The sequence below is a fragment of the Grampus griseus genome (assembly GCF_964374135.1).
Source record: "Grampus griseus genome assembly, chromosome: 2".
In the NCBI taxonomy this organism is placed as follows: Eukaryota; Metazoa; Chordata; class Mammalia; order Artiodactyla; family Delphinidae; genus Grampus; species Grampus griseus.
In genome coordinates, this window is record NC_139018.1 from 140,388,480 (window position 1) to 140,404,010 (window position 15,531).

The 15,531-nt window shown below is 42.7% G+C and overlaps 1 protein-coding gene across 1 annotated transcript; it reads right to left on the reverse strand.

The window, feature by feature from the left end:
• Window positions 1-7,507: 7,507 nt before the first annotated feature.
• Window positions 7,508-15,083, reverse strand: ZNF774 (zinc finger protein 774). Its single transcript, XM_082648976.1, has 4 exons — window positions 14,964-15,083; window positions 13,111-13,223; window positions 10,360-10,466; window positions 7,508-9,887 (listed from the first exon to the last, which is right to left on the reverse strand). Exons 2-4 carry the CDS (start codon window positions 13,215-13,217, stop codon window positions 8,647-8,649), a joined length of 1,455 nt encoding a protein of 484 aa, XP_082505102.1. The 5' UTR covers window positions 13,218-13,223; window positions 14,964-15,083; the 3' UTR covers window positions 7,508-8,646.
• Between the last annotated feature and the right edge of the window lie 448 nt (window positions 15,084-15,531).

A 15,531-nucleotide genomic window follows, 5' to 3' on the forward strand; every position in this document is an offset into this window, starting at 1 on the left:
GAGAGACAGAGAGCATAAATAAATATAAAGGCATAAGAGTGAGAAATACCAAATTCAGGAGAGTGAAATATGGGTTGGAGAAGGGCTATATTTGGGGAGGGGTTCACAGGAAACTTTAGTGTATTGGTGTAAACTTTAAGTGTAAAATCATTTTTCTTTCTTTCCTTCTTTTTTGAAATTTCTTAAGCTGCATGGTAGGTACATGGTTGCTTTTGCTCTACTCTTTATACCTTTTGTATATCTTTTTTTTTTTCTGGCCACACCACATGGCATGTGGGAACCTAATTCCCCGACCAGGGATTGAACCCTGGCCCATGACAGTGAAAGTGCTGAGTCCTGACCACTGGACCACCAGGGAATTCCCCCTTTTGTATATCTTACATATTGAATTAAAAAAAAATAAGTGAATACTTGTTTAGTCTGAAGAATTGAGGCAGCAAGTCATTCTAGAGAGAAGCATGTTCTGGAGAGGGCAGGCTACATTCAGGGAACAAAGTGTCACCGTTCTGTTTGGCAGAATAAAGGGTATTTTATGGAATAAGCACAGCAACTTGCATTTATATTTATATAACATCCTGCAGCATATAGATCATTTTCACATACACCAGCTCATTTAATTATCAACTTGAAGAAAAGTATTCTCATTTTATAGATGGGGAAACAGGCTCAGAAAGGTTATGTGATATGTTTGTGAATATCTTTGTTAGAGAAAAAGTTTAAAAGGATGTACAATAAACAGTAGTGATTATCTCTGGAAGGTGGGGTAATAGGTGATTTTACCTTTCTTGTTTGCTTAATTATATTTTCTGATATTTCTAAAATGAACATGTGTAATTTATGAAGTAAAAAAGTAATAAAGCAGGGAGGGGAAGGGAAGGGAGCAGGAAAAAAGTAACTTCCTCAAATAGTGGAGTTCTTTGATTCTGATCCTATACCCTAAATACAAGAATGACAAACAACAGAAGAAATAAAGAAGCTAACATAGGAAAAAATGTTCAACTTCACTGATAAAGAAATGTACATTAAAACAAGATGTAAGAATCATGTCTATTAAATTAGCAAAAATGTTTTTTGAGGGTGAGGGTGTGGTGAAATTGGTAGTCATTTATTGCTGGTAGCATTGTAAATTGGTACAGTTCACTCGGAAGATGATTTGGCAGCAAGCAACGAGAGCTGTAAAATGTTCACACCCTGGGGAAATAATCTAAAATGTGGAAACATTTTTTTCTGAGAGGAAAAAAAAAAGGATGTTCGCAAGAGCATTATTAATATAGCAGGGCATCCTCCATTCAGACAGCAGTATGAAGTTGGCTATTTATAGGAGGGTGGGCTTGTAATCTTCTGAACGGTCATTTGCACTAATTGATATACATAAAGGGAGGGTTTGTTTTTTAGCTGAAGGAAAAGTGAGAAAGTGTGAGTGTGTGATTGAGAAAAAATGGAGGAGATTGGCCAGGTGTCTGTTCAGACCCAGGCATTTTGGATGGTCTTTTTTTATTTTTTTCTCTCTTCTTTCTTAGTGTAACTCAACTCTACGAGGTTTAAGTGGAAAAGGTCAGGGACTTCCCTGGTGGTCCAGTGGTTGAGACTCTGTGCTTCCAATGCAGGGGGTCCAGGTTCAATCCCTGGTCAGGGAACTAGATCCCACGTGCCGCAACTAAAGATCTCACAGGGCCGCACACGGCAATTAAGACCTGGCGCAGCTAAATAAATAAATAAATTTAAAAAAAAAAAAAAATGTGGAAAAGGTCAGTCTCTGGAAGACTATTCTGTTTTCCTATTTGCTTTTTTCTTGTGAAATATCTTGTAAATAAAAAGTATATAAATAATGTATATTAAAGAATTATAATAAAAAGAAACTGTGCGCTCAGCACCCAGCTTAAGAAATAGAAACTTAGCATCCTTCTTCCCCATTCTAGTTAACCTCTACCCTGAATTTTATATTAATAAATCCTTTTCTTTTCATTACAGTTTGTGTGTCCTTATTACTTAAGCAATATAATATTTGGTTTTGCCTGTTTTAGTCTTTGTTGTATTTTGACATTTACTGTATGTATTTTCTGTCTTATTTTTTGTGCTTAATATTGAGTTATTGAGGTGTATCTGTGTTAATGCTTATAACTGTAGCTTGTTCATTTGTCCTGATGTATTCAACATTTCCACTGTGTGAATTTACCAAATTTGCTGGAGGTGGGGCCACTAAATCTGCATTTTAAACAAGCACCCCCGAGTAGGACTAATGCAGGTAGTTTTGAGAAATATTCTTAGAGGATAAGTCCAAGCTGTTACTTTTTATTCTTCCAGCTCTCTAAATTTACCTTTTAATTTCATTTAAACTGCTTGTCTCTGCTTTTCCAAAAATATTTTCCCATCTTTCTTCACCTAGGTAATTCTTATTCTTCAAGTTTCCTCATTAACCTATAAACTCCTCCAAGGCAAAGATTATCATCATTATCATTGTTGTCATTGACATTTATAGAGCAGATACAATGTACCAGGCACTATGCAAAGAGTATTCTATGTATCATCTCATTAATCCTCATCCAACCCCATAAAGAAGGTACTGAGCTTATCCTCATTTTACAGATAAGGAAGTAAGTCAAAGAGAGTAAGTAACTTGCCCAAGTACAACAGCTTTTTAAATGTGGACCTCTTTCACTGTTTTGTCTTTGTACTTCCAGTGTCTGGTGTAGGACTTGGTACATAGCACTCAATAAATGTTTTTCAAGCTGAACTGAAGGGAAAAATCAAAGAGAAGAGGTGGAAAAACCATGCCTTTAGTTCAGATACTGGAGTGCGGATGGAAAAGAGGAGCTAGGAACAAGATTTGGGATGCCAGATTATCACAGAGTTGAAATCCGGGGAGTGAAGTTGTGGGAAGGAATGAGGAAAAGACAAGGCATTTCCATTTTTTTACTTTGGGCGCTTCTGTATTTTTTGGAAATTTTTACAGAAAGCACGTGGTGCTTTTACAATTAAGGGGGTGGGGGCAGTGTGGAGGCAGAAGCTACGTGACTTGGCACCAGCAAAATACAGGAAACGGGGAAAGTGAAATGTAAGCCAGAGGCACGCTGGAGGTGGGAAGCCTGATTAAAAGAGCCTAGACATGACAGCCCTGAGAATATAATATATATTAATATTAATGGAAGTCTGACAAAAAGGGGAGGGAAGGAATGTGACACTAGGGTTTAGGAAGAATTCTTTTGAGGTAGAAAGGTTTATTGATCTTGCCTTTTTGTTCTGTATCTCCCAGTGCCTGCCACAGTGCTTGGTGATAACATTCATTTATTGGAGACTCACTATGGGTCAGACACTAAGCTCTTTATGTCATGGATTGAAGCAACGTCTTTAATTTTTCTCTCTTGAATATGACTTACACATGGCTGCCAAATCAAACTTCCTCAAATGCTGACCATGCTTCTCCTCTATTGGAAAACCATCAATGACAGACACTCCATTCCCCAGAGAATAATATCCAAACTCAGTTTGGCAACTAAGAGCCTTCTTGGTGTGACCCTCACTCACCTGTCCCGCTTTGTCTCACACTGCTGCTTTTCTAGCACAAGTTCCTTGCCTGTGAGCACGCCTTCATTAATTCATCCAATGAACATTTACTGAGCACCTACTACATAGCAGGCACTGTTTTAGGTGCCAGGGAAAGAATGGCAAATAGGAGAAATGGCTCCCTCCCCCCAGTGAAGTTTACCAAAACAAATAAGTAAACAAGAAAAGATCAGGAAGGTGTAAAGCCTTTGATGAAAATAAAAGAGGATAAGGGCTTCCCTGGTGGCGCAGTGGTTGAGAGTCTGCCTGCCGATGCAGGGGACACGGGTTCGTGCCCCGGTCCGGGAAGATCCCACATGCCGCGGAGCGGCTGGGCCCGTGAGCCATGGCTGCTGAGCCTGCACGTCCGGAGCCTGTGCTCCGCAACGGGAGAGGCCACAACAGTGAGAGGTCTGCGTATCGCAAAATAAATAAATAAATAATACATACATACATAAAAACAAAAATATAAAATCAAATCAAACCTGCGACGTCAGTTGGGAGGCCACTGCAGGAATTCAGACGAGAGATGGTGGTCCCCTGGGACAAGAGCTTAGTGGTGGAGATGGGACGGCTGACAGATGGGGTTGAGAGGAATCTGGGAGGTAAAGCTGATAGGGCTTGGTGATGACGTGGATTCTGAAGTGAGGGAGAGAGGAGGTGTGGAGAATGTGCAAGAAGCCCAGTCATAGGGTAGAAACAAAGGGAACTATGAAAAGTCAGTCATCTTGACTCTCGCCAATACCATTTAAGTATTCCCTGCTCATGGCTGGGGGGCGCGGGGTAGGGGGCAGGTAGCAGAGCCGCAAAGCAAGTCATGCATCGCCCCTCAAGAGCTCACATCTTATAAGGTAGACACATCTGTACAATATGAGAAACAGGGTGAAAGAAAAAGACTATTTATGTTATAAGCCAGTGAGCTGTCTGTTAAATACTACTAGGAAGTCTGCATAGGAGGGGCCGGAGCCTGGGGAGGGCCGAGGAGTGGGAGAGAGAGAGGGAGCCAGGCTATCGATGACCTGCTTTTATCCCCTCAGAGCTTGAAGGTGTCCGTGTGGAAGCGCTTGCTCTCGACGTGGACGATCCTAGGGTCTGTGAGAGCCCCAAATTTGTAAAGTGTTAGAGACAAAGATGTTTTTTCTGATTTCTCAGATAGACTGAAGCCTAGAGTGATCAACTGACCTGTCCAAAACCAGATGGCTAGTAAATAACCTCACCAAAACCAGAGGCTGGCTCTTCAGACCCTTGGTTCTGTGCTGCTTCCACACCCTGCCTCCTAAATCTAGGGTTGCTCACAGACCATGAGCACACATCACATTCCTAGCTGGGGTGAGGGTCATGCCTGCTTGTGCTAATAATGCAGCTTTTGTGTCCCTCCATGTCCTCTAACTGACTCCTTCTTGCAGGACACTCTTCTAGGACATTTCACATTAATCCAGTGCCAGATTCTCAGAATGTCCGAACTTTCTCATTCCCTGTTGTACCCCCGCCCCAGGCCGAAACACTTCCTCCCCTGGAGAGATGGTACCCCTGGATTTCACATGAATTACCCCGTACCTCTGCCTGCCAGTTTTTTTCCTTACCTTCTGATCTGATTGTTATACCTTATTGCTGTTATTATTTAACATACTGATCATATTTGATTTAGAACAATGCTTGGGTAGATAAGATAAATGAAGATGGTATACTCTCATATTACCATGAAAGGGATGTAAAACCATTCCCAGCTAATGGGAATGTAATTTCCTCTCCTGTTTTCAGGCCTGGATAGTATCGGGAAATATTAATTGGCAACTTAGCAAGTCCATCCCTGAGGAATCACTCAAGTATTTAGTGAGCTCTTCAGCACAATGCTTTCTGGCGAACCTAGACAAACTGGAGAGGGGTAGGCAGGAGAAAAACATCAAAGGCCATGAGAAAAGTTATTCTGAGTTGTATGCATGTATAAATGTCCTGTCAGAGAAGAGTCTCTCACTGGAAGGGACTCCGAAATCTAAGGCATGGAGGCCAAAATTTATATAGTGATATTAAAAAAAAAAATCAAAGGAGTCCTAATCAAGCAGCTGTTGTGCTGTTCCTATACAAACTGTACCTCAGGGAAAAACCAAATAGTTGATTGGGGTAGTTCTCTTTATAGAAGTATTTCAACTAATAAATGAAGAAGGAGCGACGGATTTAAAATATCATCATTTGGCAAACCGAAGTGAAATCAGGGATTATCGATGGCTGCTAACATTACAAGAAAAGAGACAGAAAAACGAAAACAAAAACAAAACGCCAGGTACCTCTTGATAGAAGTTACATAAGATCACTATGGAGTATTCTTGCCCCCCCTCTCCCAAATCTGAACCTGATCATGTTTACAGATCCAACTACCAATATTAGGAAAGCAGAGGATAGAGGAGCATGTTAAAGGACCCCCATAGGATGGAATTAGCCAAATACAGACCTGTGGGAGACAGTTAAAGGACAAGGTTTTTTTTCAACAAATGAAATACAAGAAAAAGTGAGAGAGAGAGAGAAGAGGGAGGATTTTGTGAGGAATATATCAACCAATTGAATGTAGAGACCTTATTTGGTCTCTAAAAAATAAAAACAGGGAATTCCCTGGCGGTCCAGTGGTTAGGACTCGGCACTTTCGCTGCAGCGGCCCAGGTTCAATTCCTGGTCGGGGAACTGAGATCCCGCAAACCATGCAGCAAGGCCAAAAAAATAAATAAATAAATAAAAACAAAAAACACAAGATAATTAGGGAAACGTGAAAATTGACTGGAGTATTTGATGATTACAAAATCACTGTTCATTTTTGGTAGGAGCAATAATAGTACTGTCTACATTTAGTAGAAGAGCTACCTTTTAAAGCAGTGGTTCTCAACCTTGGGTATGCATTATAATCACCTGGAGGGCTTATTAAGCCACATATTGCTGGACCCCACCCCTAGAGTTTCCAGTTCAGTAGGTCTGGGGTGGGGACTTAGAATTTGCATTTCTAACAAGTGTCCAGGTGATGATAATGCTACTGGTCTGGGCTCACATTTTAAGAATTTACATCTCTGGATTAACCAGATTTTTTTTTTTTTTTTTTTTTTTTGCGGTACGCGGGCCTCTCACTGTTGTGGCCTCTCCCGCTGAGGAGCACAGGCTCTGGACGCGCAGGCCCAGCGACCATGGCTCACAGGCCCAGCCACTCCGCGGCATGTGGGATCTTCCCGGACCGGGGCACAAACCCGCGTCCCCTGCATCGGCAGGCGGACTCCCAACCACTGCGCCACCAGGGAAGCCCCAGATTTTTTTTTTTCTGATAATTACCTATTAAAGAAAGAGTTTAGGTTATCAGCTGAGTTCTATCCCCACATGAGTTACAGCACTCAGGTGGTACTCCATATAATGGAAGAGAACTAGTGTTCCAAGGCTGATGTATTAATTTAGTCTGTATTGACACAGGAAAGCTTGAAAGAAAACACCTTCAGTCCCCCACTCTTCTCTCTGGAGTGTTCAACACCCAACTCCCTCCTTAACCACTTATATCTGCCATGAGGATCGAGGACCCCAGCACAGGACCCTATAAAGCTCTCGGGCATGTAGGCTACATCCCTCCATCATTTCCAAATTCAGAGTGGTTTGATGGATATAATATGGGTCCTCCAGGCCTGTGGTGTCTCAGAGACACTCTAACAAATCCTAGAGCTGGTCTGTTCCATGTTGTTGAAGAGGAGACCTGCAGAGATATCCTGGCTCTTCCGTTAGTTCATCACGTGACCCGTAATGAGTCACATAATGAGTTGAGCATTTGAAGGCCTTAGGTTTTCAATAGGTAAAAAAAGAAGTCCCTCAATATGAGAGAAAGTGGGACACCTTCGGAAACATTAGCCACAGCTCCTTGGAAGAAAAGACACTGGCAACAATACCGTAACAGTAAACTTTACAGGTATTACACTTTATAGTTTAACAACAAAGTGCTTGCGTGTGTGTGCACGTGCGTGTATATGTATCAGATCCTCACAGTAACCTTGTGAGGTAAGTAAGGTAGGGCCTGAGAGAAGGGGAAAGTCTGGCCAAATTAAGTGTCAAGGGGCCAAGACACAAACACCTCACCTTCTCAACGAAGTTGGTGTGCCTTCCAACACACTGCCTTCCCTCCATTTCTTCAATTAAATAGAGGACTATACTAGTGCATAAAATGAATGACCCTAAAAGGATCAGAGACTTGCCTTAACTTACAACTAAAGGGCCAGTGACCCAGCAATTACAAAACAAGGGTTACATCCTTCAGCTAAATGCCGGGAAGGATCCCTGCAATATCATTTAACATTCTCAGCAACTTTGCTTCCAGAATTTTACAGTCCTCATCCAGGTTCCTCTGGACTGTTCATCACAGGATATTTTCTATGCCTCAGATGGCAGCAAACTTCCAGGGGGAGTACCTCATACACTGCTGTACAAAGAGCTTCTAAAATTCTTCTAGCCTCCAAGTCACAAGACTGCAGACATCCTCTATGATAATTCTGCCTTGTCATGGCAATGAGACATCTGGTGACTGCATAGCACTGGATTAGGAGAGTGTTTTCTGTTTTATTAAATCTATGTGTTCACACCCCGAATCTTCTAGTTCCAGTCTAATTTCTTGCAAGTTCTGGGCTTGTGGGGCTGCAATAATAAATTCCTCATTGAGTAATAAGGCTGATGAAAGCAACCAACCCTGTACTGAGTGTCTTTTAAAGGCCAGGCATTGTATCAAGGGCTTTGTATAAGATATCAAATATGAATCATTAACGATGAGAATGTGACTACATTTATCTCACTTCTCTTTTTTTTTTTTTTTTTTTTGTATCTCACTTCTCTTTTAGTAACCAGGCATCAAGCATTAAACTCACATTTTTCTGTCCAAGAGTCAGTCAAAAACACTGAAGGAATGCCTTTTGTGTTTAGAACATTATTTGGACCCTGTAGGTTTATCCTCACCATTAAAGCACGGAAAAAGAACAGATCAGGGCCCGACTTGAGCCGCCGACACCCAGTTTCAGGTTTTCTCTATTTGGAGCGCTTAAAGATAATAGCAATGGAAATTTGAAAGGGAGGAGAAGAACCATTAAAGACTATCTCCTAGATCAAATGGGTGTTCTGATGGCATAAAAGGTGTGCCTTCTGTCGGAAGCTCTTGTCACATTTACTACAGTGAAACGGTTTTTCTCCCGTATGTGTTCTCTGGTGTGTGAGAAAATGGGAACGCTGATTGAAGGTTTTGGCACACTCAGGACAGCGATAGGGTCTGTCTCCTAAGTGGATTCGTTGATGGGTAATGAAGTGGGAGCTCTGATTGAAGCTCTTCCCACACTCGCCACATTTATAGGGTCTTTCTCCTGTGTGGATCCGTTGGTGCTTGATGAGGGCAGAGCTGTCGGCAAATCCTTTCCCACAGCTGTCACACTGAAAAGGCCTCTCACCTGTGTGTGTCCTCTGGTGCGTGACCAGATGCGAGCTCTGACTGAAACTTTTGTGGCAGTAAGGACAACTGAACGGCCTTTCTCCTGAGTGAGTGCTCATGTGAGCCACAAAATGGGAACTATCTCTAAAGCCCTTCCCGCACTCCGGGCACTTAAAGGGCCGTTCTCCTGTGTGGGTTCGCTGGTGCTTAATCAAATCCGAGCTCTGGCTGAAACTCTCCCCACAGTCATTACACCTGTAAGGCTTCACTCCCGTGTGGGTCCTCTGGTGGGTGATGAAATTGGAGCTACGACTAAAGCTTTTATGACACTCGAGGCACGTGTAGGGCTTCTCTCCTGTGTGGGTTCTTTGGTGCATTATGAGGTGTGGTTTCCGTCCGAAAGTCTTCCCACACTCCGGGCACTCGTGGGGTCTCTCACCTGTGTGGGTTCTCTGATGTTTGATGAGGGTTGAGCTGTCGCTGAATTTTTTCCCACATCCATGGCATTGGTAGGGTTTCTCCCCCGTGTGTGTTCTGTGGTGGGTGACAAGGTCTGAACTCTGTTTGAAGCCTTTCCCACACTCCATGCATTTATAAGGCCTCTCACCGGTATGGGTTCTTAGGTGTCTTATGAGATAGGAACTCTGGTTAAAGCTTTTTCCACATTCTGCACACATCGGCTTCTTTCCTATATATCCTTCCAGGAGCTTGTTTAATTCCTTCTCCTGTGAAAAGGGCTCCTGCTGGCCCTTTCCTAGAAGGGTTCCATGCTGCCCTTCTAATTCAAGACCCCTCTCCCAGTTTCCTCCCCAACGAGGAGCATGAGAAATATCTTTCTTGGCCCTTTCTGAGGATGTTCCACATTGTTCTGCTGTTTCAGAAATGTCCTGATTGAGTTTTACCACCTGATTCTTAAAGTCTGAAAAATTAACAGAAGTAACAGAGAATAAGGTTATCACTTATCAGGAAAGATCATCAGAAAGCAGCAAGAAAGATAAAAATTAGTGTTTTTGCAACAGACCACATTTAGTTTGACTACTCTCGTTTTCACTTTGTGAAAAGTTTATTGAAGATCATTGAGCTTACAGAAAACATGAATTCCTAATCCCTTTTTATTTTAAAATGGTCAGGTGAATCTTGAGGGGACCTTCATATCAAGAGTATACCATATATTGTCAAAATTGGGCAACTCCTTTCAAAGATGTTAGAGTCTAGACAAAAGTGAAATGTTTACTTAAAATGAAGACTTTATCTGGTCAATGACTGATTGCCCAGGAAGTCAAATTTAACCTTCTAATAGTAAGAACAAAAGTCTAGGGCAGCATTCCAAATTCCTCATTTAAACAAGGGCTGAAACGCTAGATTTCTGCCCACTGGGTAACACATCTCACCTGTGTGACTTTCCCTCAGGATCTTCCTAGTCTCAAAATTTTGGAGTGGTAGGACCCATGGCTCTTCCTTCTGCTCTAGCTGGGAGATTGCACTTGGTCTAGAAATCCTATAAGGAAGGTGAACACAGGATGTTAATGTGAGCCATCACACAAGGCCTGAGCAAAATGCAATCCCCCCTTCTTCCCTAGGTGGAGTAGAACACCCCAGGAAACTCTAATGTGTGTTAAGTCTCTTTAAAAGGGCAGCCATGATGAAGTGATAAAAAAGGGTGCTCTCCCCAAGAGGCTGAGAAAAAGCTCTTTTCCTCCCATTAAAAAAAAAAAATCAGACTTGGGTGATAGAAATTCTAGAATAAGCACAATAACTCATCTCTCAAGGCACAAGGCTAAACCCATGTGGAGATATAATTTTGTTTTGTTTTGTTTTGTTCGGTACGCGGGCCTCTCACTGATGTGGCCGCTCCCATTGTGGAGCACAGGCTCCGGACGCGCAGGCTCAGCGGCCATGGCTCACGGGCCCAGCCGCTCCGCGGCATGTGGGATCCTCCCGGACCGGGACGCGAACCTGTGTCTCCTGCATCGGCAGGCAGACTCTCAAACACCACGCCACCAGGGAAGCCCACGTGGAGATATAATTTTATCAAAACAAAGCTGCCATGACCTCCCCCTTAGAAAGAATCAAGGAAGTTAACTATAACTATAATGTTTACTTTTTATTTATTTATTTTAAAAATATTTATTTATTTTTGTCTGCGTTGGGTCTTTTTTGCTGTGCGCAGGCTTTCTCTAGCTGCGGTGCGCGGGCTTCTCATTGTGGTAGCTTCTCTTGTTGTGGAGCACGGGCTCTAGGCATGTGGCTTCAGTAGTTGTGGCTCGCGGGCTCTAGAGCGCAGGCTCAGTAGTTGCGGCGCACGGGCTTAGTTGCTCCGCCGCATGTGAGATCTTCCCAGACCAGGGCATGAACCCGTGTCCCCTGCATTGGCAGGCGGATTCTTAACCACTGCGCCACCAAGTAAGCCCCATGTTTACTTTTTAAATTTTCCCAGAAGGGCAGCAGTCGGTATTGCCATGAGAAAAAGACAAACACTTGTAAGAAAAAACAAAAACAAAAAAATGGACAAAGAACATGAATAGGCAATTCAGAAAAGAAAGAAATACAAGCAGCTTATAAATATGTGGAAAACTTTTAACCTCAACATTAACCAAAGAAATTCAAATTAAAACAATGATACACTTAGGCAATATAGTGTAGAGGTAAAGAGTGCAAACTCAAGAGTCATATTGCCTGAATTTGAATCCTAACTCTGCCTCTTACTAGCTGTGTGACCTCAGGAAAGTTACTTAAACTCTCTGTGTCTCAGTGTCTTCATCTATAAATTAGGGATAATGATAAAACCCACCTTACAGAGTTGTTGTGAGGATTAAGTGATTAAGTCCTCAGTAAATGTTAGCTATTACTATTATTTTATCCAGACTCTTAGATTATGATACCTACCATGATAGAATATGAAGAAATGGACACTTTCATACAATGCTAACAGAAATAAATAGCTTGGTTCAATCTTTTTGGAAGGCATTTTTCAAAAACACCAAATACCTTAGAAATCTATTCTCAAACCCAGCAATTCTAATTCTGGGAATTCTAAGGAAATGAAAAAAAGTAAAAAAAAAAAGAAAAGAAAAGAAAAAGAAAGAAAGTTGTGCAAAAGATATATTAGCTAATTATTAACTCATTATGCTTCAATAAACAATACTTTCAAAAAGACAATTAGCTAAGAGATCATCATCACAATATAGCTGAAAATTTGAAATAACCTAAATGTCCCTCAACGAAGAAATAATTACATTTGATTGAGCCACATGAAATTGGCAGTTTATAGGTAAAAAGTGGTCAAAAAATGGTCACATATATGGTTCAATTTAATGTAATTGCTGTATTCCATAAAACAAAATACTAAGTGGTTATTTTAAGTAATGTACAGATATTTATTGTCAAAATATATTCACAATACAATGTGTAAGAAAGTAAGATTTACAACTGAATATTCAGTATGATCCCAATTTTTTTCTTTTCTTTTCTTTTTTTTTTAATTGTATATATGCTTAGGAAAATGGCTGGAAGGATCGTAACTCTTCAGCAGTGGGATGGATGACTGTTGTTTTCATTTTGCTTGCCTTTTTTTGTGAGTACGTATCACTTGTGTATTAGATATGAAGTAAAGCAGGGAGAAGGCATTGCCATGGTATTTTTTCCCCCCTTTTTTTCGTTTTTTTTTTTTGGCCACACGGTGCAGCATGCAGGATCTTAGTTCCCTAACCAGGGATTGAACCAGCGCCCCCTGCAGTGGGAGCATGGAGTCTTATCCACTGGACGGCCAGGGAAGTCCTGCCACAGTATTTTAGAAAGAGCACTGGAGGGTTTTTTTTTTTTTAAGTGACAGGAAAAAAGCCATGGGGAGAGCTCCCCCTTTTCCACAAAGACCTGGGTTGAACTCTCACCTCTGCCACTTAACTTTTTGAGTCTCAGGATCCTGAGCTGGAAAAGGGGGATGAAAATATATCAAAGAGTTATGGTGAGATATCAGTAAGACAATAAATATCAAATAAATCTGCAAACTACTAAGTGCCATAAAAATGGAAGTCATTCTTTTTCTGCCAGGGAGGTAACAATTACTCTCACAGAGATCTGAAGCTCTAAGAGACCAACAACCCTTTCAAAATATCTAAGATAAAGGAGAGTAGCATCCTTACCCTTTGAGAGCCCATTCTTCTAACTGTGCTGGGTGGTATCCCTGAAGAGGACTCTCTAAGCAGTGTCCAGGTAATCCACTCGTCCCTGAAGTCCCCAGCCACATCATCAGTTCCTACAGCAAGAGACCTCAGTATGCATCAAGAGCTCTTTAGATATTCTCACCATTGTCTCAAAACCAAAATACAGCTACTATGGCCCCAACATACCTAAAGAAAACCCGCTGACCAGAATAGATAGCTCTGAGGTAAATGCTGTCAACCACAGAAGGGATGCTTTCCTTATTCTGTTTTAACATAACCTTTCCTTTGGCCAACTTTCTCATCACAAAATGAGTCCTGGACCTCCCAAACACATCTGCAGAACGCTCAGTCTTTTGGAGACATTAACTTTTTGAGGAACAAATTGTCCATGATGGACAAGATAAACAGAGGAGAGAGTGCACAGGTATAACTCAATTTCTGGAAAGCTTTGGATTCTCTCCAACTACATTTTCCTCAGCTAGGTAGGAAATTGCGGACTTCATTAGACTCATATTAGTTATGAGAATAGCTGACTTTTCCTGGCTTGTAGATTTAGTGTCAACTTCAAGGGACAAACTATGCAGAAGCCCAAAAGGAACTGCCCTAGGTATCATTCTATTTCAAGGTTTAATGCAGTCAGAAATGGGACTTAAAAAGACATGGATTTTAAAAAACAACATGGATAAGCTGTAAAATTAAGTGAAATTCAATGGCGATAAGCACAAAACAAAATGCTTGGGGGCTGAAAACAATCATTAACACATTAATAAAATTAACATCACTATCATGAAAAAATTACTTGGGGGGAGATGGTCAGGTTACTGGATGGATCAGTAATTTATTCAATAATTAATATTCTGTTAGGCATTAGGAGTCACAAAGTAATATAGGATAATGTTTGTTTTTTTGTTTGTTTTCCCCCTTGAAGAGTTTCCACTAAAAACAAATATAGTCAGCCAGCTGATTGAATAGATGAACCTTCTACAAAGAATTCTGCATTTCAGTGGAGGATGGATCATACCGGGGTGAGGAACTTTTACTCTTTCACATCTTTTGTCTCACCAATCAGAGCACCTGTGCATTACTAGAATACACACACTTTTCATGGAAACATTTATGCATTCACACATATTGCTATTGGTCACTTATAAAGTACTGGGTTTTTAGGAGCCTAAAAGCCGTGGGAATACATTTCATCTCTCTGGTTTAAAACCTTAACAAACAAAAATAATGTCATTAGGAAGTGAAAACTGTAATGAGTTTTGAGCATACATTTTATTTCTCCATTCATTACAAAACCCAACAGCAGGGCCCACCTGCAGGAGACAGCGGGATGGAGAGTTCTCAGCCAAGGTTAGAGAAACCCTGTTTCCCACCCGGTCTCCTGCCACCCGGTCTCCTGCCCCCCCGTACAGGAGACCTCAAAGGCCCTAGACCGCTGAGGTGCTGTGACTAAGTGCCATTGTGAGAAGCACTAGTTTGTTCACTGGGTTTATTAATAGGAACATGACCGCACGGGTAGGGCCGACACCCATTCTCCTCCCTCGCGGTGCTGTAGGCCCTAATCTAGGTGCAGCGGTCAAAGGGTCGCAAAGCTAAACTGAAACCAGAGGACCACCACCGAGGAGCAAAAAAATTAAGAGGATGAGCTATCCCGACGCCGGCAGAGAAAAGCGCAGCTACCTCTCCCCACTCCTCAGCAAGACCCGCGGGCTCGGAAAGGCGAGCGCGAGGACCCGGCAGAGACAACGCCGGGGCGGCGGGCGAGCCCCATCCACGCCCCTCAGCGGCGCCCGGGCTGCAGCCGCAGTCTCCTTCCCCGGATCACTCACCGCCCCGGGGCCCAGCCCGGGATGGAGCACGAAGTGAGAGTCCTCCACCGCCGAGCCGCACCCGGCCCACAACGCCGTGGCAGTCCCGCCCAGAACCCGACTGGGATTCGTGACAGGGCTGTGGGGACACAGGTGGGACTCTGGACAAGACAGCCAGCAGCCGGAAAATACCGCCCCCGTCCTCTTGCCATTGGCTTCTCAGTTTCTGGGATGAGAAGTCTCCCCCGTCCATAGGCTGATAGAGCTTTCAATCACCGCGGAGCCTTTTGGGAAATGTAGTCCTGAGCAAGACCTAAAAGGACTGGGAGTCCCGGGACACCCAGTTCCGAGCGGTGACAAGGGCTAAACCCAGTTCACCCGAGCTACCCGACCGCTGGAACCGCCTCTTCAGAGCTGAGAAGAGGATCCAAAGACTGTACACCCAAAGATGGATCTGCAGATGCGAACCTCCAGGCCTCACCTGACTAGCGCCGAGCAGCCTTTACCAACCACAGCATCTCCCGCGCTCTGGCACCTTCCAGAGCGTGGAGCAGCTCAGCGCTATAACCTTGCGGTGCAGTCGCCTCTG

Bases quoted from the DNA above. Each gene is read 5' to 3' on its own strand.
- ZNF774 (XM_082648976.1), bottom strand. From the start codon at position 13,217: ATGATGTGGCTGGGGACTTCAGGGACGAGTGGATTACCTGGACACTGC. The intron at 10,467-13,110 runs GTAAGGATGCTA...CCTTCCTTATAG, and splicing joins GAAGAATGGGCTCTCAAAGG to GATTTCTAGACCAAGTGCAA. The intron at 9,888-10,359 runs GTGAGATGTGTT...TTAATTTTTCAG, and splicing joins CCTGAGGGAAAGTCACACAG to ACTTTAAGAATCAGGTGGTA.